The 24,431-nt window shown below is 40.5% G+C and overlaps 1 protein-coding gene across 3 annotated transcripts in view; it reads left to right on the forward strand.

The window, feature by feature from the left end:
* Positions 1-3,246: 3,246 nt before the first annotated feature.
* The window catches only part of LOC117508328 (tumor necrosis factor receptor superfamily member 19-like), a 109,364-nt gene continuing 88,179 nt past the window's right edge, over positions 3,247-24,431 (forward strand). For all 3 annotated transcript variants that reach the window (XM_034168065.1, XM_034168063.1, XM_034168064.1), the window contains exons 1-3: positions 3,247-3,430; positions 3,981-4,072; positions 5,679-5,792. In XM_034168065.1, coding sequence (XP_034023956.1) covers positions 3,262-3,430; positions 3,981-4,072; positions 5,679-5,792 — 375 coding nt within the window. In that variant the 5' untranslated portion in view covers positions 3,247-3,261. The remainder of the gene's footprint in view (positions 3,431-3,980; positions 4,073-5,678; positions 5,793-24,431) is intronic.

Genomic DNA, 24,431 nt, shown 5'->3' on the forward strand with positions numbered 1-24,431 from the left:
TTCACATAAACTTCAGCAATCATCAGTTTGTGTCAAAGCTGTCATATCACCAAACCTATTAGGCACAGAACAACAGACAGAAGGTCAGAAAAAATGTTTGTAGTTGTTACAGTTGCTCTAATTCAATGATTAAGTGTAGGATTTTTTTCTGACAGACTACAAAGAATCAAAACCTACCTTAAAGAAGAAGTGTTTCTTTGTGTCTGTGATAACTATGAGATGTTGTAATCTGTGTCCTGTTTGATTACAGGAAAAACTCAAAATATGTGCTGCAGCTGTGGAAAGATGACAAGTGGTGTACTGTGTAACTTTAAGCAAAATAACATTTTAATTCACGTTTGAACTGTTTGATTTGTTACGATTAATAAATTCCATTGTGCCACCAGCATGAAAATAAAATCAGTGACCTGACAATGAACCCTGCTCTTCACCAGTAGTTGAACTAATAACAAGTCTCCAGAGAATCAGCAAATCCAGGAACAGCAACATCACAGAATCTATACCCATTTAAAAAAAAAAAAAAAAAAAAAATCAACACTACACCATCAATACACACATACTGTTACATACTGTTACCATTTCATAACTACAAACCTTTCTGTGAAGGCTCTCAGTTGTCCAGGTGGTTTCCATAGTAGAGGTGGGTGATACCGGGAATTTTGGTATTAATCCGACACCAAGTAAATACAGGCCCAGTATCACCGATATCGATACCGATACTTTTTCATATTTAAGCTTCATAGATCCAAAGGATCCAAAAGATCTAGGATAGAATTTCGCCAAACATTGTACGTGACAACAAAATACTTTATTATCACAATCAACATTTTTGTTTAAAAAAATATCACTCAACACAACTTAAAACAAAATCTCCTGAGGTAGAGGGATGACAAACCAGAATACAAGGGTGCGCTGCTCCGTGTTGTGCGACACAGTGCAGCACTGCTCTTACAGACAGAGAGTAGACTTTGATGAATCTGCGTGTGCAGCAGTCAGTGTGTGCGGGAGAGAAAAAAGCTTGAGTATCGATCTTTTAACACGAGGATTGTTCAATATCAATACCAGCGTTGGTATCAATATTAGGATTGATCCACCCACCTCTATTCCATAGTAGAGAAGCTTGACTCTTCGACTGGACTGGGTTGCTTGACGTGAGGACGTTTTCCTTCTAATCACAGAAGCTTCTTCAGCTAAAATTCTTGCTCTGGTAGTCTGACTTCTGTCTTGACTCTTGTAGAGAAGAATAACAGAAGCCAGCAAAAGCTGGAGTTTAAAACCAAACTACAACTACAAACCTTGTGTATTTTGTCATTTACTTAGTTATTCTTCAGGTTGTACTGTGCAAATAATGAAATTAAAGGACAATTTCACTTTTCGATGTGATTAGCAAGGTATGAATATACAGAGCAACAGAAGGTCATAAAAAAAGCTTATCCTCCTGGCATCCACACATGTGGACATGACATTTTTGGTTGTCTAGACCATAATACTAAGTTTTGTTTCATGAGAACCTCCAGGTCTTAGGAGGTTAAAGTTCTTACAGTTGTTTGACTCCCATTCAACAATGAAGCCAAATATTTTTCCAATATGCAACTTAACAAGTCAGTGAGTGGGTTTTTTTTTTAGAACAATGCCATAAAAACTACCACATATTCAGCCTTGCAATTGTGAAATTCTAATAGATGCAGGTGAGGAACAGTGAACTTCCTATTTTGGGCCATGATGGCATCTTCTAACATGTGAACATGTGAACATAATGTAAAATTAAGCCTTGACTGACTGCATGGTGATGACATGCTGACATCTAGTGGTGAACCTGTAGCATTAACTACAGGATCCTGGTGGCCACTGTGGGTTGTTAACAACCTTATCTATATTAAACATAAACAAGCTTCTGAGTGCTCTGCTGCTCTAGTATATACGTATAGCATGGTGTGGTTACTAACTTGCTTATGCATTTTGTAACTACTTAGAGGATTTATTAACAGCAAGAAGGCAAGAAGATGATGGGATCGATTCCCACCTGTGGCCTTTCTGTGTGGAGTTTGCATGTCCCCCCCATGTTTGCGTGGGCTCAGTCTGGGTCCTCCAGCTTCCTCCCACATCCAAAGACATGCAGGTTACTGTAAACTTTAAATTGTCCGTACACTGTAAAAAGTGATAAGCTTAATTCAGTGTTATAACTTGTTTTTACCCTTAACATAATGAGTTATGACATTTCATCTTAACTTCGTGAGTTACTGGCATTGCAACTCAGGTTGTAAGCCAGTTCAGCGATATTTAAATTTAAATGTGTCAACATAACTTAACAATGTGAGTTGAGTTTGCTTATGTTTTTAAGGCAGCAATTAAACTTAATTTTTTAAGTTGAAGTTTTTACAGTATAGATGTGCATGCGGGTGTGAATGTGTTTGTCTATATGTGGCCCTGCAACAGACCGGCGTCCTGTCCAGGGTGTACCCCGCCTCACGGCCTATGACTGCTGGGATAGGCTCCCCCCTTGGATAAGGGTTTGAAGACGTGGGTGTGTGTATTACTACTTATAGTAAATGAGTTCAGATTTATGCTGTTGATTTCTACACTAAGAATAAGAAAGACCTTTATTCATCCGGAAGGAAATTATTTACATGTTCAATATGTTTGTAATTAAGTTTAAAAAAAAAGAAGATAGATTTGCAAGACAAAGTGCACGTATGTCATCCGGAAACACAAAGGTTCAATTAAATCACCAGAAAAAGAGATTAGAAATAACATTATACAAATATGCAAAATTAGATTCACATACATTTAAAACCATACAGTTGTAAATTGGAGAAAACAAGTGTTAAGGTTGTCCTCAAATGACTCAATAGAATTACAGAATATACAGACAGAAGAAGAATTATGCTCCTGGGATGGTTGCCCCTTTGACTTTTATTCCTTCCTTCCTAAACTAATTTTCAAAAAACTATTTCTTGCAAATGAAGCCATTTTCACATGTGTAGAGCATTCAGAGGCTTGACTAAGAAGTAGCTGTAAAAAAAAAAAAAAAAATTAAAAAAAGTGATGTGCAGTGGCAAGACCTCAGGGACACTGTTCCAGACCACTGAAGGTCTGCCGGATTCCTGTTTCGTACCCACACAGACTGGTGAAATGGGACAAAATCCTGATTAAAATGAAAGAGAGAACAACTTTTTTTTAAAACTTATTTCAAACTGGACGCCGCTGGTTGTTGTTCACAGTGTGCCTAGGTTTAGGTGCGCTGTGTGCTCGTGTGGTTGGATGGCTTTGATGTGTGTGCTGGCTGATCACAGATCAGATCCGCCCCCCGCCTTTGATCTCGGCGCTGAGTTTGTTCTCGAGCCGCTGCTGGTTCGTGTTGTGTTCAGGGACATGCTGAGCAGACCGGTGTGGAAACACCACTTTTCACCAACAGCCGCTTTTTCAGCAGGTGAGACTTCATTTTTATACATTCACGTATTTATTTTAGGTGTTATTTTAGTCTCCGTCTTGTATCACAGCGAGCGCTCTTCCGACCAAAAGGTTTGTGGTTATTTTCAGGATCTAATTAGATGTTAGTCCCAAAGGAGCTTTGAAATGACGCTGTGCGTTGAGTGTGAGATCAAAAAGCACCGAGAAGTTTGTACTGTGTTGCGGGCTGAGACAGACTGTCCGACACTGGCGCTGTGGGGACGTTTTGGAGGTTTTTGGAGGTTTTTTTGGGGTTGTCCAGTGAAGCGTGGAGGTTGGCACAGCTGCTGGTTGGACTATTATAACCATAATCAAACCATCAGCTGTGTTGTGTGAGAAAGTATTGAATTTCGAAGAACTGCAGTTATTTTAGGTACTTTGAAAAATAAATTAAATCAATTCCCAAGTAGAGCTATAAAAAATGGGTTGTTACCTCAGTTTACTTGTGATAACCATCATTCTTTGTTGTTGTGATTTAAAATGTTCAACAGATTATGTTGTGTCTATTTTTCGTTTCTTTTTTTTTCCAGCCGCTGGCCACAAGCGTCCCAGTAAAATGATGTGGAAGCTTCAACACACCTTTTCACTTTTACTCACTTTGTATATCATCCATTTCAATCTGGTAGGTATTTTACTTTGTCCCGCTGAGTTTTGATAGTTAGGTCCATAATCAATTGGGTTGCCACGATTAGTGGTTTGACCTGTTGCCTCACAGCAAGAAGGTCATGGGATCGATTCCCACCTGTGGCCTCTCTGTGTGGAGTTTGCATGTTCTCCCCATGTTTGAGTGGGTTTTCTCCGGGTGCTCCGATTTCCTCCCACAGTTGAAGACATGCGGGTTAGGTGAATTGGAAACTTCGGAATTGTCCAGGTCTCCCTTGCAAAAGAGATCTCAATCTCAGTGGGACTAACCTGGTTAAATGAAGGTTAAATTAAAGTTGTCTCTGTACATCACTGCAATGGAGATGAACTAAAACAGTCAAGATGCATTTGTAGCGTTTAAAGTTTTAGCTTTAATTCAAGAGGTTTAACAAAAATATTGCAGGAATTATGTCTGAATTACCGCTATTTTTTATACACAAACCAGAACTCATAAGTCATTGGGCAAACCAAATATAAAAGATATTATTGGTACAAATCATCACTTCTATAGCCAGTTTTCTGTAAATACATCAGGGGATTGATACATGCACATTTTCAAGTATTGGACTTAATCAGTCATTAAGAAATATATACAGTATGTATATATTTGTATGGTAAAGCTTTCTGGAGAAATACTTTTTCTTCTGGCTGCTGATTTTTGTATTAAAAATTTATTTTTTTGGGGGGGGGGGGGGGGGGGGGGGTTCCTGCAGTGGGCCACATGCAGATTTGGCCCAAGCTGTATGCTGGATGCCCTTACTGACTCAGATATAAATGGGGAACGATGCAAAGGTGGTGTTTAACTGGCCACTTTCTTAAAGTTCTTATAAAAAATGGAGTCATCCTGCAAGAAAGAGTTTAGTGAGGGAAGCCACCAAGACACCCATGACAGCTCTGAAGGACTTTTAGTCTTCTTTGGCTGTGATTTGAGAAACCGTACATTGTGCAACTTTTGTCTGTTGTAATCATCAGTTATACAGCTTAATGGTGGAGTGAAACAGAGAAAACTTTTCCCTGACTAAATACTTCTGTAACTGACTGTAGGCCTGCCAAATTAGTCAGCCCCAGTTTTCTGAAATAATTATGGTGTGTACACTCAGATTGATGTGCAGTGAACACTGATGTTGATTATGTTCTGTTCATATGTTGAAATTCTCAGACCTGCTGTTTAAAACTGTTGCAAACTACTGCTTCAGCTTTTGCTCACATTGCACATACTCACTTGAATCTCACTGTGTACCTCTGTTAACACTGCCGTGTCTGTAAAAGTCTCTTTTTTTATCCCTATACAGTATATCATCTTAATAAACACTGTCTTTTCCCTGGTTTCTGCAATGCCTCCATAATGCTTTGATTCCTTACTTTTTAATTTAGTTTTGCTGCAGCATGCAGTTTCCCCACAGGGATTAAAAATTTCCTCTTATCTCATTCCAACAGTATTAGACAGGTTTTCAAAAAGAGTACAAGGTGGGGGTGTGGGTGGATACCTTTAAAGTATTATTAAAACAAAAATAAATAAGTAAATAAAATAATAATAATAAAGACTGATGAAATACAAGAATTTTTAATTTGATTGTCTTTGCCAGATTCCTGTGAGGGCCGAGGAGGAGACCAGAGAATGCAGAGAACAGGAGTACAAGGACCGGTTCGGGAACTGCAAACCCTGCAAGCAGTGTGATGCTGGACAGGAACTATCAAAGGTTGGACCAAATTCATTATGGTTGTGCTCTCTTTCATTCTTTATTTTTTTCAAGCTTAATCACCACTGTAAATTTCACTAAAGCTGCACTTATACTCAGCTGATTTTGGTATCATTTTGTGTAATAATAGGCTGAGAGACAACTCTGCACATCTCCTCTGATTGCCCCAGAGCAGCGCCCACTTTGGTGCGTTTGGTACCAAATCTTTCCGAGCAAGCACACCACTTATTAAAAGTCGGGGAAAGTGTTTTTTTTTTTTTTTTCTGGAGCTCAGTGGACTCCTAGCCTCATTCAAGCCTGGTTTAGGTCAGCAAAGGACACTCAGCCCTCATCTTCTGATATCACAGAGTGAATCTTTCTGTGCTCTGTGTAAACACTGAATGCTGACATGGAGCGAGCCTGCACCAAAACAAACACAAAGCAACACAAAATCTCACCAAGCTCCAGAAAATATTCAAAACGGGTTCCCGAGTTTTGCTGATCTGAAAACCTGAAAAGGTGTAAGAACTACTTAAGGTTTTGGTCCAAGAGAGCAGATGGCTCTGAAATATTGTACTCACGTTGGAGCTTTTCCATTGTGCAGCTGAAGGGGAAAAAGCAAATCACTCCTTTGAAAAAAGGGAACACAACATGCCACATGAATCACAGTGTAACTTCATTCACCTCAACAAAAAAGTAAACCTGTTCATGAAAAGAATGGCCATTCCTGTTGAGAAATGTGTATCTCAACCACAGGATCAACATTATTTATTACTTCCTCTCTTTCATGGCAAGAACAGCCAAGCCGTTATTGGCTTTTGTAAAACACCGACCCTTCTTTAATCAGTCACACCCATGCTTTTGACCTTCTGCAGCTGAAAGGCTTTCATTGTTGTGTTTTTTCTCTCTCTCTCTCTTTGCACCCTGTTCAACATATTGTCTTCAGAGTTTGGAATAAGCCATTCCTAAGCTTGCTGCTCTCTGAACTATAAGGATACTTTTTCTCTCTCTAGTCACCTTAACCACAGGCTATTCTGTGTTTTGTGAACACTCAGTCCTGCAGTGTCAGTTAAGGCTGGTAAGCAAAGGTTTTGAATGATTCACCTTATTCAAACATATGCAGTGATGGAGAAGGTGAGCAAAACACAATCATTATTCAGCCTGCATCATAACAAGCAATTTTTCTATATTAAATTGTACATTTAAAAAATATCCTATCACCATTTTGTAACATTTGCAGCCCAATGTTATTTATATAATAATAATCAAACTAGAAGCACTCAGACAGCGCAAACCTCTGCCAAGGCCATAGGGTCACTGGAGTCACATGGAATACCCTTTGGCAAAGAGACTTATTCCATGTTGTTTCACACATCTACCATCATGTTTCAGATTCAGTGGTTAACCCTCGGGTCGGAGGGCATTTTTTTGGACAGTGCACTTGCCTGGCATAAATGTTTTATTATTGCTGTTAACAGCTCTCCCTGCATCTCACAATCAAGTTTTATGTCTCTTTTTTTCAGGACAACCTGTACTTTCAAAATATATATGCTATAGCTGTGTTTTATAAGTATAATAAAGGTTTACAATCAGAAATAAGAAAGGAAAAAGTAAAGCGGAAAATAATTTACCTACACATTTATTCAAAACACACAGCAGACTATAATAAACAACTGTTTTGACACTTTATAAAGGTAATTTGGGCTCTTGTGTGAAAGACTGTACAACAAAAAGGTTCAAACAATAAACAAATGCATATTTTGAACAATATATACAAAATGGTCTATGCATTTTGTTTGTCTTCATCTCAAAGCAATTTCTGTCTGCTGTTACACAAAGGTCACATCACAAACTTCTACTTTGAAGTTGACTGTGTGTTTGTTCTCTCCTGCTCTGAAAGCAACATTCACACTTTGAGGCTCATTCAGTTTGAGGAGCGGCCCCTCCCCCCTCACTCCATTGATATGGTAAACAGTGCTTTATGCCGGAGCTAGAGAGCTTGCCTCAGGCTTATCCAGTAACATTCACAGGAAAACTAGTCACGCAATCCTGATACTCACACACTGTTTGAGCACGTGAGATTGTATGAGAGGCTCTCTGTCTGCTTCATCTGCTCACTTTCACTTTCGCTGTGCGTAATGGCGCAGGTCGCATTGGAGCAGCCAGTGGGCTATTAAAACGGGCCAACTAGTAACACATCACTCCTAAAAACAATCTTTGGTGTGTCACGTGAGGTGAATCTGCCCTATGATTGAATTTTGGAAAACCATGTGACGGTGAACCAATTCTGATTGGACACTCACATTGCTCACGTCATCACACAGCTTCTATGAGGAGTACAAAGATGGTGGGCGGTGGCTTGAAAGTCCGTGGAGTTAACTTTTCAGCAAAAATAAAAAAAAGTAAGTTTCTATCTCATATCATTAAAAAGTTATTTATAATTTAGTAAAGCTTGGTCTTAGCCGTTGTGTATGACGGCGTCGGCCCCAGAGGGTTAAACCCTTAGATCTTCAGCAAATGTATTTTTAAAGAGAAACTGCATGAACTACACAAGTTTTTTTATTTTCTAATAACAAGTTTATTCAATTAGTAGAAACGAATGCTAAATTATTGTTGTGTCGTAACTTAATTTTTGTTCAGCCTTTGTGACCCGTCTTCATGAAGTTAGATGCAAAAATGTTGAAATTGGCCCTATCCTGCAATGATAAAGAATCCTTAAAAAAAATTACTGGATCCGGATCGTGTTCCGGATCATTACCAAAATTTAATGACTTCTAAGTTAGGCCAAGATACACCCCTGGTAAAAATTTCATTGAAATCCATTGAGGATTTTTTGAGTAATCCTGCTAATAAACCACCCAACCAACCAACCAACAAACAAACGGACGTGACCGAAAACATAACCTCCTTGGCGGAGGTAATAATGATAATAATAATAAAATTATAAAATACTTTCATATGGGTAGCATACTGGCATAGTATGTTACTATGCTTTTTACTCTTTAAAATGCATTTTATTAGGAAACAGAGTGTGCTGCGGCCTCAGCTTTATCTAAAGTCTGAGTCTTTTAGTGAAGCTTAGGGTTAGTGGCCGGCGATCACCCAGGTATTTCTTCTGTTTTTCTTGTTGCTTAATGCTGACAAATTATACTGTAGTTGTTGTCTTTTTGATGCTTGATTCTGTTTTTTTCTCTCTGTTCGAGGTGCGGCTCCTTTCAGAGATGGGTGTGGTGTCTGTTTCTGTAACCCTCCCGTCCTGTGCAGCGGCAAAATTTCCTGTATATTAATTTTTGTAAATTGTTTTGTAAATTGTTTCGGTAGCATGGCCCAATTAGAGGGTCACCCCTTTGAGTCTGGTCTGCTTGAGGTTTCTTCCTCAAATCATCAGAGGGAGTTTTTCCTTACCACTGTCGCCTGTGTGCTTGCTCTGGGGGATGGTAAGGTTAGACCTTACTTGTGTGAAGCGCCTTGAGGCAACTTTGTTATGATTTGGTGTTATATAAATGAAAATAAATTGAAACTGAAAATTAATCAATAACAATAATTTATAACATATTGAAGAATTTGCAATTTTTTTATTTTACATTTTTAAAAATGTCAGAATACCACATGAAAAATTATTGTTGAAATTATTGCTAAAGGGGTCATATTCGCAAAATCTACTTTTATTTACCCTGTACACAATATGTTTTGGGTTTAATGTCAAACATCAAATATCCACAATTCTGTGACTTATGCATGTAGAAATTGTGTTGCTATAACCAAAATTTCAACCTGAAACAGCTCATTTTAGACTAGAGTGGGACTATTTCTTGTTTGACAGATTTGCCCCATTCTGTGAGACCCATAGACTACATCTACTAGGTAAACCCTCCATTACATCATCCATAAGTTTTCTGAACAGCCATTTTGAAGCTTAAAAAGTGTTGCTCTAGGTGCTAATGCCACCTGAGTCCCACCACACCCATAAATGGTAAAGCTAATGCCACCTGAGTCCCACCACATCCATAAATGGTAAAGCTAATGCCACCTGAGTCCCACCACGCCCATAAATGGTAAAGCTAATGCCACCTGAGTCCCACCACATCCATAAATGGTAAAGCTAATGCCACCTGAGTCCCACCACGCCCATAAATGGTAAAGAAGTGGTGGTTAGGCAAGACTCTGTAACCTGCACTATAAAAATTATCAGGGTTATTCAACTTAAAAATTTGATGACAACTGCACTGAAAAAAGAGAATAGTTGAACCATATTAAATGAATTGTTTCAATTGCTAACATAACGCCGGACTGTGACTGCCCACTGCTCCTAGTGGTTGGATTGCGTCTAACTAACTAGGATGGGTTAAATGCAGAGGACACGTTTAATTGTATGTATGTATATATACAATGACTAAAAAGGCTCTATTCTATTCTATATGAATTAAGTTGTTTAAACTTAAGTTGGTAAGTTAGAGTTGATCTAACTTACCAACTTAAGTTCAGTCAGCTAGCTAGCATTATTCTGGACTAATTCCTTCAACAAGCTTTTCTTTCTACAATCATCACTTCCAATTCAAAGGTAAAGCCCTTTTCACATTAACCTATTCCTAGAGCTGCTCATTGTGGTGTATCGTCCACGCTGAGTTGAGCAGCTCTACGCCCACTTTTAGCAGCTCTACATCGAGTTTTTTCTCCCTACGCAGCAGTATGTTGAGGGCTACGTGCGTAGGACGGAAGAAATTAAACATGTTTAATTTTTTTCGGTGTAGAGCACTGGACACAGTTTTTAGCAGGTCTGCGCAGCACAGCGTTACTGCGTGCAAGCCTGTGCAACACTGCACTCCTGTACACAACCAAAAACTGAGTGCTGCATCCAGAATGATTCAGCTGGTGAACATGAGAACATGATCACACAGCCCACAGCGCCTGTGTGTTCAGAACAGGGAATCGAACCTCAACTCAGAAATCCAGAAACAGCAGGTCTCACGCGCGCTCTCTGTCACTCTCACTCTGTCTCTCGCTCTGTCGCTCTCTCTCTCTCTCTCTCTCTCTCTCTCTCTCTCTCTCTCTCTCTCTCTCTGTGTGTGTGTCTGATCAAACCTGTGACTTTAAAATAAAAGCCTCGTCACTGTATGTCGGTGCGCTCATCAAATACCCTGATCGATCAGGTCTGATCAAACCTGAAAAGAGCTGTGACTCTTTAAAATAAAAGCCTCGTTGCTGCATGCCGGTGCGATCATCAGACGACCTGATTGATCAAGTCTGATCAAATAAATGGACCTGATCAGAGCAACCGGAGCTTTAAAAGTTTAATGAGTCACAGCGCTTCATTCACAGCAGCCTTTACCACAGCCAGACTCAGCAGCATATGGACACAATGAAAATGATCCACCAAGACAAAATAAATAAATAATAATGTTAAATGACTCAGTTTCTGACATGAATCACACCGTGCAGTAGAGAACAGAGCGCACTTCCACAGAGGCAGAAAATAGCAGCTTTGGCTACATATGTGGCATATGTGGTCCATAAAAATGGTCAAAAATTTTTTTTCAAAAAACTTCAAGTCTCACCCTCTAAATTTGTTGTACCTAACATAAAAACACATCATGTACAATTTCATAAAACTCTAATAATTTTTACTGGTAGCACACAGCCCTTAAAGGTTTTGCTGGCAATAACTTTGTCATATAGTATGGTCATTTCCAGATATTTCCAAATTATTTCTGTCAGTTTAATATTGATATGTTAGGACAGAAATTATGGCAATACATTGGAAAATCAAATCTTTTCATATCCCATAAAATAGTTAACACTAAAACATGAATTGTGAGATGCAGTTCTTCTCGTACATGTATCATGCTCCTACAATACCTACATACTGGGGTAGCGAAGATTTTGTAACAATCAAACATTGCATTTTCATTTTATTGATGAAATACTGTTTCATTATTGATCAATTTAAATAAGTCTATGCTTTATATATTTCCACATATATTTTGATCTAGCTCCAAACAATAATATTCTTTATGCCTTGCAGTACTTAATATTCAAAAATGTATGAATCAGCACAAGAACCAATTATACAGCTGTGTAACATAAGAGAACATCCTTTACATGATAATGATATTTAAGTTGCATCATGACCAAGACTTGCTGCCGTTTCAGTCAGAATATAGGTGGCACTTCTGTCTGTTGTTTTGGTCCGATCCAATGCTGCTGCAAGTCCTGGTGTTACAACAGCTTTAATTTTACTGGCTTTTTGTGGCACTGGCATAACAAATTCTTCATCTGGACTTTCTGTGTTCTCTTCACTCTGGCTGGAGACAGTGTCAGGTAGTGAGACATTAGATGGTCCAGGCTCCTCCAGTTTCTCTTTGTATTTTGCTTCTGCAGCTTTCCTTTTTTCTGCTCTTTGTTCTTTGGCAGTTTGTATTTTATCTATGCCTGTCATGCATCCTCTACCTTTCTCTCGCTGAGCAAGTAGGAACTGTCTGTCATCTTCAAACTTTATCATTGTTAGGACATCCTGATGTTCCATGTCAAACAAGTCCTCCAAAGATTCACAAAACACTGTTTCATCTTTCTTCTGCTTGTCTGTATTGCGATTCTTGGTCTTTTTCAATGTTTTCCATTTTCCGAACACCTTTTCTAACTTTGTGATCAGATGCTGCTTTGCCCTCAGTGGGATTCTAGCTCTCTCCCAAAAAGGAATTGCCATGTCTATAGAGGTCACAGCAGCATCATGGACAGTTTTCTTCAAATCAGTGTGTTTGAAGAAAAATACCTTGAGTATTTGCCCATTTGAGGGCAATTTGTTTCCCTTTATCTCAGTCAGTGGAACCAATAAGGTATACAAATGTTCTACTTCTAGTAGCTGACATGTTTTACTGAAGTTTCCAGTTAATGGTTAAGCATGTTAAGTCAGCAAGTGTCTCTTTTTACATTTATCTCATGTTAGATTCACCATCACCAAAGATCTGAAAGAAAAGAAGCTGTGAACTGAAGTATGAAAGTATGTTGTTTGTGAGAAATATTTAAACCCAGGTATAGTTTTAAATTGAATATAAAATTATACTTTAGTTACACTCAGGTGATTAACTTCTATCCTCTTTATAAGTGATGTGATTAGATACTGGATAATGGATAACCTATTGCACAGGCTCTCGGGCAGCGATAACTGATATATTTACAACCTTCAGCTATGATGTGCTACCTCTAAATATTAATGTATGACAAAAATATTTGGCAGGCTTTCTTTTTTTCCAAAGCATCATAAAATGAAGGGGTGAGAGTAATGAATTTCCAACTTTTATTTTTTTTGAACCACCCTAATGTGGCAGTAACGAAACTGTAAAAACCTCCTGATACAGTCCACTGTTTTCCAAGCACAGTGATGTGTTCTGCACAGCCGGCAGGAGTGAACTGGGTTTAAATAAAACACGTGACTGTGTGCACACATTAAAAAGCGAAAACACGCAGCTGCAAGCAGACCTACGAACACGGAAAAAGGCTGAGTACACGTACATTTCGGGCTATTTAAATGAAACACAACGCTGCTCTACGAATACGCCAATGTGAAAGGGGCTAAAGGTGTGCAATTTCCTCTTTTTTCAACTCCGTGTCGTAAATTTGCTGACTTATCTGCCAAACGTATGTGATTCCGAAATGTAGTCAGCGTGCGCACTGCAAAAACTATTAAAATATGAGAGGAAAGAGTGAAAGCAGAAAAGTATCAAATCACAGCCTTTTGCTGTGTCTGATTTAACATATTCACGTCCAGGCTGCGGGTCCGAGTCTGAGCACGGTGTGAAAAAAATAAGTGGTCAGGCTTTTAATCAGGGAAATGACTCCGGCCCCACTTTACTCAAATCGGCTAATGTCAGAGAGCTGAACTTTAATTTTGTGCCTCTGTTACTGTGCACATCCAGATTGATTTGTCCGGTTACACGCGAGGGGTTTTTAATGGAAATACATTGCGATTGGACAGGATTTTTTATTCGATGTCAGCAAAAATCCATTAAACAAAATCTGTTATATGAGGTCTGTTAGAAAAGTATCAGACCTTTTTTTTTTTTCTCCAAAAACCTGATGGATTTGAATCACGTGTGCTTGCATGAGCTAACCTTGAACCTTCGTGCGCATGCGTGAATTTTTTCACACCTGTCGATTGCGTCATTTGCTGGCAAGCAGCCTTTGTGTGAGGACGTGTGTAGTGCTCTCGTCGGATTTTCATTGCAAGGAAAATGACGGAACGACTGGAGCAGGGCTACTGCATCAAATTTTGCCAGAAACTGGGCGACAGCCAGGTGGAAACCATTCAGAAGATTCAGACGGCTTTCGGTGACTTTTCAGTCGTGTGACTGTCCGAGAAATTGTGGAAGAGGTGGACATATCACAGCATGTCCTGTGAGACTTCAACACGAAGGTGCTTTTGCTCCGCCGTCAGCAGCTTCGGCATGAATTTCGCTGCAACTCTTTTCATGGCCAAATCTTCTGTCACAGTGGAATGTGTCAAAAAAGTGCTGATGTCCACCTCTTCCGCAATTTCTCGGATAGTCACACGACAGTCCCGCATTATCACAGCATTCACTTTGGCAATGATCTGGTCATTTCAGCATGTTGATGGCCGACCGGAGCGTGGCTCACTCTCCACCGTTGTGCGGCCGTCTTTAAATCGGTTGTACCGCTCCTTAATCTGTGTGACGCCCATAGGATCGTCACAGTCAAAGGGACTCTACCATGACCCAGTCTGCCCTCTGTATGACATGCCCACATGATGTACGGAAGAGACAGCAGTCCTTTTCAAGCACAGACTCATGTAATGTAAGTTTATTTTTTAAACATCTTGTAAAATTACAGTTCATTTTTATGAAGAGAACATATTTATCTCGGGGGAATTCCATAATGAATATTTTCTTTTTAATGCCGTTTGCAGGTGGATGTGCATGTGCACATGCATGAGCTTTTGAAAAGACCTTTGTCCGTGGGTGATGCATGTGCACATAGTGTGTGTGCTGATGTCCGTGAGATGTTGTGTAAATCACTTAAGAGGTGCTACCTGGTTAGCTAAGCAACATTTTTGGATTTAGAACTATTTATTTCTCACTAGCTTTTACATAATATATGAGAAACATGTAAGATTTACGCAGAAACAGCACAGTTTTGGAGCGTTGGATTAGGAGCCACAGAGAGACCAGCCAACAGATGTCACTGTACCTCTTTACTAGGGATGGGTATTGACAAGATTTTATCTATATAGATGCCATTATTGATTCCACTTATCGATCTGATTCCTTATCGATTCCCTTATCAATACCTCCTGTGATTTTTTTGTGTACTAAAAATAGGCTTTACAGGTTTTCTATGTCAACAAAATTTTATTGAGTCTTAAAGTAAATAAATATGAAATTGGTCACTGGATCCTTGATCTCTGGATAAATAGAAATCAAAATCTGTACATGGTCACTAGATCCTAGGTGTACATGATGGATCCTAGATCTCTGGACATAAATACAATCTGTACATGATGGATCCTAGATCTCTGGACAGGAAAAGAAATAAACAAAATCTGTAGTTTTTGTCAAAAGCATTTCCTTTCAGATATTAATATGACACAAATGTAACTCCATAGACTCTGAGCTGAGCTCTTGCAGCCGTCAGGATGTAATTCATAAAAAAATGGAGGACATCTGATTTTTGGAAAAAAAAATGTTTTGGTTGGTTGTAGTTTATTGCTTGTATTATAACGTTTGGAAAGAGGTATCATTTGATTTAAAACAGCGTTTTGCTCTGAAGTTATTAATTCTGACTAAAACCTCTTAGGAGCTGTGCACTTAGTCCCACAAAAAAGAGGAAATTATTATTATTATTATTTCCTTTACCTGATGGACAACTTTATGCACCAGCTGGTGCTCACGCCAGAGAACTATCGAGTAGAATATGATGATAAACGGTATCAAACACAGCACTAAGATCTAACAGCACCAGAACTGTAGTGGTGTCCAAATCCATTGCAGGCAGAAGATCATTCACCACGTTAGTGAGATCTGTCTCTGTGGAATGATATTTTCTAAAAGCAGACTGCAGGGGCTCAAACAGATTATTCTCAGTAAGGTGATCCATGAGCTGCAGTGAAACCACCTTTTCCAGAATTTTAGAGCAAACTTATAGATTTGATATCGGCCTATAGTTTGTCAATGCGCTAGGGCTTAAGTAATGGTTTAATCACTGCAGATTTGAAACATTTAGGACTGAGGGAGATGACATGAAGATATGGTTTCAGAGACTAGGTCTAGTATAAATGAGTGCAAAGAAGCATTTTTTTTTTTTTAAATGTGAAATATCTGTTACAGTTTGCTAGAAGGCACATAGGAGCCTCAAGCTTAGACTTGATTTGTTTTCATGTAACATAATCCTTCTCTGTTCCACCACCATAAGTGGTAACGTGGAACCATAAGCTGTATAACTGGTGATGCAACAGACAAAAGTTGCTCTATATAGTATAACCCATCATAGTCAGAAAAGCCAAAACTCCTTCAGAGTTGACATGGGGGTCTTGGTGGCTTCCCTCATTTGTCTCCTTATTGTGCAGTCAGTCAGTTTTAGAGAGCTGTGTACTCCAGATAGATTTACCATCTGTTTGTATTTCACAATGTTTGATTTTCATGAAGTCCAAGATGTATTCAGGGACTGACTTGTAAATATTTATGTACAGTGGTATGTAAAAGTTTGGGCACCCCTGATGATATCCATGATTTTCCTTTATAAATCAAATAAATCGGTTGTTTGGATCAGCAATTTCAGTTAAATATATCATATAGCAGATGAACACACTGATATTTGAGAAATGAAATTAAGTTTCTAGTATTTACAGAAAGTGCAATAATTATTTAAACAAAATTAGGCAGGTGCATAAATTTGGGCACCCTTTTCATTTTACTGATTTGAATACATTTAGCACTAATTATTGGAACACAAAATTGGTTTGGTAAACTCATTGACCCTTGACGTCCTTACACAGGTGAATCCAGTCATGAGAAAGGGTATTTAAGGTGGCCATTTGCAAGTGTTTCTCCTCTTTGCATCTCTTCTAATGTGTGGCAACATGGGATCCTGGGGAGGTTAAGGTGTTGGGCTGGAGACCAGAAGGTCCTTGGTTCAAATCTCCGCCTGACTGGAAAATCACTAAGGGCCCTTGGGAAAGGTCTTTAATCCCCTATTGCTCCCGGTGTGTAGTGAGCGCCTTGTATGGCGCTCACTACACACCTGTTTGGAGGTGGTTCCATGCTGTGGGGCTGTGTGGCCAGTGCACTTCCTTGAGGTAGCTTGAACAATAATCTACCAGACTTAAAAAATGTACAAATTTTCATGTTATTTTATTTGTCTAAAAATAAATGTACAAGGTTCCTTATGTTAAACAAAAAATTATCTAATCTGAAATAACAGGTGGTTTTAATTTACAGATGAAAGGTTTCTAAAGAACCATTTATTGATTTAGCTATTTTAGTTACAAGTGTTCTAAACACTTTTAAACAGTAATCAGAAAGTTTGAGGTAACAAAACAACAACAAAAAACATTTCCAAGGATTTTTCTTCAGACACGTGGTTTCTGCACTGATCTATGGCTCAAAATCACTGGAAAATCACTAAGGGCCCTTTGGTCAAGGTCTTTAATCCCCTATTGCTCCCGGTGTGTAGTGAGCGCCTTGTATGGCGCTCACTACACACCTGTTTGGAGGTGTTTCCATGCTGTGGGGATGTGGGGCCAGTGCAAGTACTGGAAATCTTGTTAAAGTTGAGGGTCACATGGATTCCAGTCAATATCAGCAGATTCTTGAGAACAATGTTCATGAATCAGTGACAAAGTTGAAGTTGCACCGGAGCTGGATCTTTCAACAAGGCAACAACCCTAAACACTGCTCGGATTCTGCTAAGGCATTCATGCAGAGGAACAAGTACAACTTTCTGGAATGGCCATCTCAGTCTTCAGACCTGAATACAACCCCTGGCAAAAATTATGGAATCACCGGCCTCGGAGAATGTTCATTCAGTTGTTTAATTTTGTAGAAAAAAAACAGATCACAGACATGACACAAAACTAAAGTCACTTCAAATGGCAACTTTCTGGCTTTAAGAAACACTATAAGAAATCAGGAAAAAAAATTGTGGCAGTCAGTAACGGTTACTTTTTTAGACCAAGCAGAGGGGAAAAAAATGGACTCACTCAATTCTGAGGAATAAATTATGGAATCATGAAAAACAAAAGAACGCTCCAACACATCACTAGTATTTTGTTGCACCACCTCTGGCTTTTATAACAGCTTGCAGTCTCTGAGGCATGGACTTAATGAGTGACAAACAGTACTCTTCATCAATCTGGCTCCAACTTTCTCTGATTGCTGTTGCCAGATCAGCTTTGCAGGTTGGAGCCTTGTCATGGACCATTTTCTTCAACTTCCACCAAAAATTTTCAATTGGATTAAGATCCGGACTATTTGCAGGCCATGACATTGACCCTATGTGTCTTTTTGCAAGGAATGTTTTCACAGTTTTTGCTCTATGGCAAGATGCATTATCATCTTGAAAATGATTTCATCATCCCCAAACATCCTTTCAATTGATGGGATAAGAAAAGTGTCCAAAATATCAACGTAAACTTGTGCATTTATTGATGATGTAATGACAGTCATCTCCCCAGTGCCTTTACCTGACATGCAGCCCCATATCATCAATGACTGTGGAAATTTACATGTTCTCTTCAGGCAGTCATCTTTATAAATCTCATCACCTTGCCCAATGCAGATTCGAGATTCATCACTGAATATGACTTTCATCCAGTCATCCACAGTCCACGATTGCTTTTCCTTAGTCCATTGTAACCTTGTTTTTTTCTGTTTAGGTGTTAATGATGGCTTTCGTTTAGCTTTTCTGTATGTAAATCCCATTTCCTTTAGGCGGTTTCTTACAGTTCGGTCACAGACGTTGACTCCAGTTTCCTCCCATTCGTTCCTCATTTGTTTTGTTGTGCATTTTCGATTTTTGAGACATTGCTTTAAGTTTTCTGTCTTGACGCTTTGATGTCTTCCTTGGTCTACCAGTATGTTTGCCTTTAACAACCTTCCCATGTTGTTTGTATTTGGTCCAGAGTTTAGACACAGCTGACTGTGAACAACCAACATCTTTTGCAACATTGCGTGATGATTTACCCTCTTTTAAGAGTTTGATAATCCTCTCCTTTGTTTCAATTGACATCTCTCGTGTTGGAGCCATGATTCATGTCAGTCCACTTGGTGCAACAGCTCTCCAAGGTGTGATCACTCCTTTTTAGATGCAGACTAACGAGCAGATCTGATTTGATGCAGGTGTTAGTTTTGGGGATGAAAATTTACAGGGTGATTCCATAATTTATTCCTCTGCTTGGTCTAAAAAAAGTAACCTTTACTGACTGCCACAATTTTTTTTTCTTGATTTCTTATAGTATTTCTTAAAGCCAGAAAGTTGCCATTTGAAATGACTTTAGTTTTGTGTCATGTCTGTGATCTGCTTTTTTTCTACAAAATTAAACAACTGAATGAACATCTCCGAGGCCGGTGATTCCATAATTTTTGCCAGGGGTTGTATTATTGAAAATCTGTGGTGTCATTTTATGCGGGCTGTCCATGCTTGGAAACATACCTTCAGTCAGAATCCAGACTATATAGGAAGTTTTTAAAGGCTGTTATTTCTGCAAAAGGAGGATCTACGAAATATTGCTGTATTTTTTCTGTCGGGGTGCTCAAATTTATGCACTTGCCTAATTTTGATTAATAATAATTATTGCACACTTTCTGTAAATACTAGAAACTTCATTTCACTTCTCAAATATCACTGTGTTCATCTGCTATATGATACGAGGTCTGTGATAAAACTAACCGGCAGTTTTATTTAAAAAAAACTGTATGGATTTGAATCACGTGAATCACGACATGCTTGAACCCTCATGCGCATGCGTGAGTTCTTTCACGCGTGTCGGTGACGTCATTCGCCTGTGGGCAGGCCTTTGTCTGAGAAGCCGCTGGAGATGGCGCGCGTTGCTTTATCAAAATTTTTTCAGGACCTGTGAGGGATATCCGAGTGGACACTAGTCGAGAAATTCAGCTGGTTTTCGGTGAAAAGTTTAACGGCTGATGAGAGATTGTGGAGTTTCTTTTGCTTTAAGGACAGCCCACAAAGCGGATCGGCGCGGCGCGGTCGGAGGTGGCGTCCGTCTGGCTGTTTCGAGCTGAAACCATCCTAATTTAAGGCTCTGTTCACCCAGGTCGTCGTCAGAGAACAGAGAAGTTTCAGAAGAAGCCGGGCATCAGGAGTTTACCCGGACATTCCACTGTTAAAGGAGATTTTGTAATGAAAGAACGTGCGGACGAATTTGCCGAGTCGGATCCGTGACGACGTGGCAAATCCGTCTGCGCCGCGACATGAAAAACACCTCCGTGATGAAAACCATTTGTAAAATTCAGGCGGCTTTTGATGGCTTTCAGCAAGTGAGTATCTGAGAAATTATTTAACAGCTGGGCATTTTCCAACTTGTCCATTAAGGTTTCCAACGGAGGTGTTTTTCCTGTCGCGACCCCCCGCAGTCGGGTCCGGCCCGACATGCGACTCTGCCCGCACGTTCTTTCATTACAAAATCTCCTTTAACAGTGGAATGTCCGAATAAACTGCTGATCCCGAGCTCTTCTGAAAGTTCTCTGTTCTCTGACGACTTACTGGGTGAACAGAGCCTGAAATGTGGAAGTTTTCAGCTTGAAACAGTGAGACGCCGCCGCCTCGGAGCGCAGATCGCCGTTAGGCGCCATGGGCCATCCTTAAAGCGACACTTACACACCAAAATCTTTCATCAGCCGTTACAATTTTCACCGAAAACCAGCTGAATTTATCGAATGGTGTCCACTCAGGTGTGCCTTACAGTTTTTGAAAAATTTTTTATCAAACAAAGCAGCAGTCTCTGAGCCATTCCGAAACAATGAAAAAATCGACGAGAGGGTGGGCCACTCCTCACTCAAAGACTGCCCACAGGCGAATGACGTAACCGACAGGTGTGAAAAAACTCTTGCATGCCCACGAGGGTTCAAGCATGTCTGATGTAATCACATGTGATTCAAATCCATATGGTTTTTGAAAAAAATAATAAGGTTGGATACTTTTATCACAGCCCTCGTATATTTAACTGAAATTGCTGATCCAAACAACCAATGATTTATAAAGGAAAATCATGGATGGTGCCCAAACTTTTACATACCACTGTATCCATTCCTTGAATTCTTGAAAGAAAACTAGCTGTAAAATAGTCTGTATTGCCATTGTACAGGAGGGGTACAACGAAATTGGGGGTGCTCCCACAGAGCTAATGTACACCACAAAAGATCAAAAGAATGTATTTTCTTAAAACAGAGACAAACTGAAATATGTGCTGTATTCTAATAAACACACACACACATATAAATATATATACATATATACTGTATATCCCCGGGGTCTCCTCCCAGACGGATGTGCCTGGAACACCTCCCTAGGGAGGCACCCAGGAGGCATCCTTACCAGATGCCTGAACCACCTCAGCTGGCTCCTTTCAACGGGAAGAAGCAGCGACTCTACTCCGAGCTCCCTATGGATGACCGAACTTCTCACCCTATCTTTAAGGGAGACACCAGCCACCCTCCTGAGGAAGCCCATTTCGGCCTCTTGTACCCACGATCTAGTTCTTTCGGTCATGACCCAACTCTCATGACCACAGGTGAGAGTAGGAACGAAGATTGACCAGTAGATCGAGAACTTTGCCTTTTGACTCAGCTTCCTTTTCGTCACAACATTATGGTAGAGCGAATGCAATACTGCCCCTGCTGCACCGATTCTCCGGCCAATCTCACGCTCCATCGTCCCCTTACTCGTGAACAAGACCCCGAGGTACTTGAACTCCTTCACTTGGGGCAAGGCCGTATTCCCTACGCGGAGTAGGCAATCCATCGGTTTCCTGCTGAGAACCATGGCCTCAGATTTAGAGGTGCTGATCCTCATCGCAGTGGCTTCACACTGCCGAGCACCTGAACACAGCTCTCGCTTTGCGAGTACAGAGATTGGATGGCCCTGAGAAGGGACCCTCTCACTCCATACTCCCGCAGCACCTCCCACAGTATCTCCCGGGGTACACGATCATATGCCTTCTCTAAGTCCACAAAACACATGTAGACTGGATGGGCATACTCCCAGGTACCCTCCAGGATTATTGTGATAGTGAAGAGCTGGTCGGTTGTTCCACGAACAGGGCGGAGCACGCATTGTTCCTCTTCGATCAGAGGTTCGTCTATCGGCCAAACCCTCCTTTCCAGTTGGCACACACACTCTGGTCCCCCTTTTAAAATATGGGGACCACCACCCCAGTTTGCCACTCCTTAGGCACTGTCCCAGACCTCAATGCAATATGGAAGAGACATCTCACAAGACAATCCCTCCACACCCAGAGCCTTCAGCATTTCTGGACGGATCTCATCCATCCAGAATATTTATATACAGTGGTCCCTGGTTTATTGCGGGAGTTACGTTCTAAGAATAACCTGCGATAAGTGAAATCCGCGATGTAGTCAGCGCTATTTTTTGCAATTATTGTAGATGTTTTAAGGCTGTAAAACCCCTCACTACACACTTTATACACTTTTCTCAAACAGGCATTAACATTTTCTGTTTTCTCTCCTGTGTAAACACTCTCTTTTTTCTTCTGGGCGAGAAGATTATAAACAGACACGCAGAACTCTCCCTTTGCTCACTGCCTCCGGAGGTACGGATGCGTGACCCGCAAAGAATCCAAGTCCTCCCTCGGTGGCTACAGAGCTCTGTGGCTGCAGTCAACATCCGTATCAAAACAGCGAGTGTAGTCTCTGGACCTGTTGCCAGATTTGGCGCAGCTCCGCACAGCAGACAGTGGGGAGGTGTGAGTGGCCTGCTGCTGCGTTTACCAAGCCCGCAGACTCAGTAAGCGCATCGGAGGCAGTGAGAGCAATCACGGTGATGCCAACCGGTGGCGCGACTGGCCCATCTGATAAGGACGCAGAACACAATGCGCTGTTAAAAAAAAAAAGCATGCAAAATTGCACTAAAAAAAAAGGCCGCGAAAGGTGAACCGCGTTATAGCGAGGGACCACTGTATGTATATATATTCTGCACTCTTTACCTGTATTAATTGCACCTGTTTGAACTTGTTACCTGTATAAAAGACACCTGTTCACACACTCAATCAATCACACTCCAGCCTGTCCACCATAGCTAAGACCAGTGAGCTGTCTAAGGACACCAGGAAAAAAACTGTAGACCCGCACAAGGCTGGGATGGACTATAGGTCAACAGGCAAGCAGCTTGGTAGAAGACAACAACTGTTATGATTATTTATTAGAAAGTGGAAGAAACACAAGATGACTGTCAGTCTCCCTCAGTCTGGGATTCCATGCAAGATCTCACTTTGTGGGTTAAGGATGATTCTGAGAAAGCTCAGAACTACACAGGAGGACCTGGTCAATGACCTGAAGAGAGCTGGGACTACAATCACAAAGATTACATTAGTAACACATGATGCTGTCATGGTTTAAAATCCTGCAGGGCAGCAAGGTCCCCCTGCTCAAGCCAGCACATGTCCAGGCCCGTTTGAAGTTCACCAGTGACCATGTGGATGATCCAGAGGAGGCATGGGAGAAGGTCATGTGGTCAGATGAGACCAGAATAGAGCTTTTTGGAATCAACTCCACTTACCATGTTTAGAGGATGAGAACAACCCCAAGAAAACCATCCCAACCGTGAAGCATGGGGGTGGAAACATCATACTCTGGGGGTGCTCTTCTGCAAAGGGGACAGGACGGCTGCACTGTATTGAAGGGAGGACGGATGGGGTCATGTATTGCGAGATTTTGGCAAACAACCTCCTTCCCTCAGTAAGAACATTGAATATGGGTCATGGCTGGGTCTTCCAGCATGACAGTGACTCCAAACACACAGCCAGGGCAACTAAGGAGGGGCTCCGTAAGAAGCATTTCAAGGTCCTGGAGTGGCCTGGCCAGTCTCCAGACCTGAACTCAATAGAAAATCTTTGGAGGGAGCTGAAACTCCAAACCTGAAAGATCTAGAGATGATCTGTATGGAGGAGTGGACCGAAATCCCTGCTGCAGTGTGTGAAAACTTGGTCAAGAACTACAGGAAACGTTTGACCTCTGTAATTGCAAACAAAGGCTACTGTACCAAATATCTCACAGTGGACATGCACCTAAGATGAAAATTTCAGACCCCTCCATGATTTCTAAGTAGGAGAACTTGCAAAATTGCAGGGTGTTCAAATACTTATTTTCCTAACTGTATATATATATATATATATATATATAGATAGATAGATAGATAGATAGATAGATAGATAGATAGATAGATAGATAGATAGATAGATAGATAGATAGATAGATAGATAGATAGATAGATAGATACGAGGTCTGTGAGAAAAGTATCTGACCTTTTTATTTTATGCAAAAAATATATGGATTTGATTCATATGTTTTTACGTCAGCCAAGCTTGAACCTTCGTGCGCATGCGTGAGTTTTTGTCACGCCTGTCGGTTGCGTCATTTGCCTGTGGGCAGGCTTTGAGTGAGCACTGGTCCACCCCTC

The sequence above is a fragment of the Thalassophryne amazonica genome, chromosome 4, assembly GCF_902500255.1.
Source record: "Thalassophryne amazonica chromosome 4, fThaAma1.1, whole genome shotgun sequence".
In the NCBI taxonomy this organism is placed as follows: domain Eukaryota; kingdom Metazoa; phylum Chordata; class Actinopteri; order Batrachoidiformes; family Batrachoididae; genus Thalassophryne; species Thalassophryne amazonica.